Source organism: Henckelia pumila, chloroplast (assembly GCF_033568475.1).
Source record: "Henckelia pumila chloroplast, complete genome".
Taxonomy (NCBI): domain Eukaryota; kingdom Viridiplantae; phylum Streptophyta; class Magnoliopsida; order Lamiales; family Gesneriaceae; genus Henckelia; species Henckelia pumila.
The window spans coordinates 80,001-82,500 of NC_065361.1; the positions used below are offsets into that span (position 1 = coordinate 80,001).

Sequence of the window (2,500 nt, forward strand, 5' to 3'; positions counted from 1 at the left end):
TATTTTCATATTTATCATTCCTTATCTTAATTCTGAATCTACTTCTTGGTAGAAAATAAGTTTCTTGAAATTTTTCATCTTGAATCGTATTGAATAAAAACCACTTAATCTTTCGAATCCTTGTTTCGGAGTCGATAAATTATACGTCCTCTCGTTGAATCATAACGACTTACTTCAATTTTGACTTTATCGCCTGGCAATATCCGTATAAAACTACGTCGGATCTTTCCTGAAACATAACCTAGAATCAGATCTTCATTATCTAACCGAACCCGGAACATGCCATTGGGAAGTGATTCAGTAATTAAACCTTCATGAATCCATTTTTGTTCTTTCATTCCAGGTAAAGCCCCCTTGAAGTATCAACTAATGTACGAGAAACGATATTAGACAATTTCTTCTTTTTTACAAATAGAAAGAGAGTCGGATCTCATTTGGATATTAAACGGATTACCATATAGAACACAACAACTCTCCGCCGATTCTTTCTAGCCGAGCTTCCCGGTCTGTCATTATACCTCGAGAAGTAGAAAGAATTACAATCCCCATCCCACCTAAAATTATAGGAATTCGTTGAGAGTTAGAATATATTCGTAAACCAGGTCGGCTGATCCGTTTTAAATTTAAAAAATTTCTATAAGGTCTTTTCCTATTCCTTCTATGTCGCAGGGTTAAAACCAAAAAAGATTTGTTTTTTTCTTGATGTTTTCTGACGTTTTCGATAAAACCTTCGCGGAAAAGTATTTTAACAATATTTTCGGTAATATTAGTAGATGCTATACGAACAACTCGTTTTTTATCCATATCAGCATTTCGTATAGAGGTTATTATCTCAGCAATAGTGTCCCTGCCCATGATGAACTAAAATGATTGGTGTCTCAAAATTGGATATAATTAACATGTTTTTCTTTTTTTTTTTTATTGGTTTATGAATATGAAGTTGAAAGGTATATACGTGAGATACAATCTAGGAATTAATCTAGTTCTTAATTTATTTCTTTCTAAAGATTTCACGATCTTGTTTTATTTTATAATACCTCGGGAGCTAATGAAACTATTTTAGTAAAATTTAATTGTCTCAATTCCCGAGGAATTGCACCAAAGATTCGAGTTCCTTTTGGATTTCCTTCTTGATCAATCACAACTGCGGCATTGTCATCATATCGTATTATCATACCGTTGTCACGTTTAAGTTCTTTACAGGTACGAACAATTACAGCTCTGACTACTTCTGATTTTTCTAGGGACATGTTTGGTAATGCTTCTTTGATCACAGCAACAATAACGTCACCAATATGAGCATATCGACGATTGCTAGCTCCTATGATTCGAATACACATCAATTCTCGAGCCCCGCTGTTATCCGCTACATTTAAATAAGTCTGAGGTTGAATCATGTCAATTTTTTAGTCTATTCTTCCAATTCAAAGGATGAAGAAAATAAAAGAAATATTGTTTGTCCAAAAAAAGAAATCTGTGCGGTCTTTTTTCATACCTAAAGACTCATTTCTGTAGGTTCTTTTTTTTTATCCCGAACTAATAAATTGAGTTCGTATAGGCATTTTCGATGCTGCTATTAAAATAGCTCTTTTAGCTATATTTTCAGTTACTCCACCTATTTCATATAGTATTCGACCCGGTTTAACAACCGCTACCCAATATTCGGGGGATCCTTTCCCTGAACCCATACGTGTTTCAGCAGGTCTTATGGTAATTGGCTTGTCTGGAAATATACGCACCCATATTTTTCCCCCACGGCGTGCATTTCGTGTCATTGCTCGTCGACCGGCTTCGATTTGTCTAGACGTGATCCACGCAGGTTCAAGTGCCTGAAGAGCATATTTACCGAAACAAATACGATTACCTCGATAAGACATTCCCTTCATTCTTCCTCTATGTTGTTTACGGAATCTAGTTCTTTTAGGGTTATAGTTGATGGTTGTTTTGGAATTCCATCTCTACTACAGAACTGGACGTGAGAGTTTCTTCTCATTCAGCTCCTCGCGAAAAAAAAGATTCAAAATTAAATTTCACTTAAATTTGAATCTATATTAAATAGATATTCACATTTTTATAAAAAAATCATTTTTTTATAACGTTCGAATAAATCTTTATTTTTTTGTCTTTTATCCGAGTTTACTAATTCAAAAAAATTGAGTTTTCGCGGGCGAATATTTACTCTTGCAATCTCTATTTCCGCGCTAGGACTTGTTGATGACTTCTCAGAATAGATAAATGGATTTCCGGTTCATTTCGCCATCCCAACTAGTGAATCATTAAGATTCATTTGTTCAATAAAATCTTTTGCGTCCACAGGTTCCATCGTTCCCATCGCCTCGTACTTAATGGTTAGGTCCGAATTTACAATGGAGCTAATAATCAAATTTGTTCTTGAGTCAACCTTCTTAGTCTTTATTGGCTCGAAGCTCTTGATTTCTTTCTTCTGATTCATTTAATATTTAGTTCATTATGGATGAATCAACTAGTATTGATGCTTTAT

The 2,500-nt window shown here is 34.4% G+C and overlaps 5 protein-coding genes across 5 annotated transcripts in view; all 5 read right to left on the reverse strand. All coding sequences in view use genetic code 11, as the record gives it.

Annotated features, from left to right (window-relative positions):
- The window catches only part of rpl36 (ribosomal protein L36), a 114-nt gene extending 105 nt beyond the window's left edge, over positions 1–9 (reverse strand). The window contains exon 1 of the mRNA in view: positions 1–9. This exon is cut by the window's left edge and continues 105 nt beyond it. Within this exon, the coding sequence (YP_010446888.1) occupies positions 1–9 (9 nt within the window).
- A 95-nt stretch (positions 10–104) lies between these two features.
- Positions 105–338, reverse strand: infA (translational initiation factor 1). Its single transcript has one exon. It carries the CDS (start codon positions 336–338, stop codon positions 105–107), a length of 234 nt encoding a protein of 77 aa, YP_010446889.1.
- Positions 339–450: 112 nt separating this feature from the next.
- Positions 451–855, reverse strand: rps8 (ribosomal protein S8). The gene has a single exon. It carries the CDS (start codon positions 853–855, stop codon positions 451–453), a length of 405 nt encoding a protein of 134 aa, YP_010446890.1.
- Positions 856–1,028: 173 nt separating this feature from the next.
- Positions 1,029–1,397, reverse strand: rpl14 (ribosomal protein L14). Its single transcript has one exon. The coding sequence runs from the start codon at positions 1,395–1,397 to the stop codon at positions 1,029–1,031; it is 369 nt and encodes a 122-aa protein (YP_010446891.1).
- A 129-nt stretch (positions 1,398–1,526) lies between these two features.
- rpl16 (ribosomal protein L16) overlaps positions 1,527–2,500 on the reverse strand; it is a 1,285-nt gene continuing 311 nt past the window's right edge. Inside the window, exon 2 of the mRNA in view lies at positions 1,527–1,925. Coding sequence (YP_010446892.1) covers positions 1,527–1,925 — 399 coding nt within the window. The remainder of the gene's footprint in view (positions 1,926–2,500) is intronic.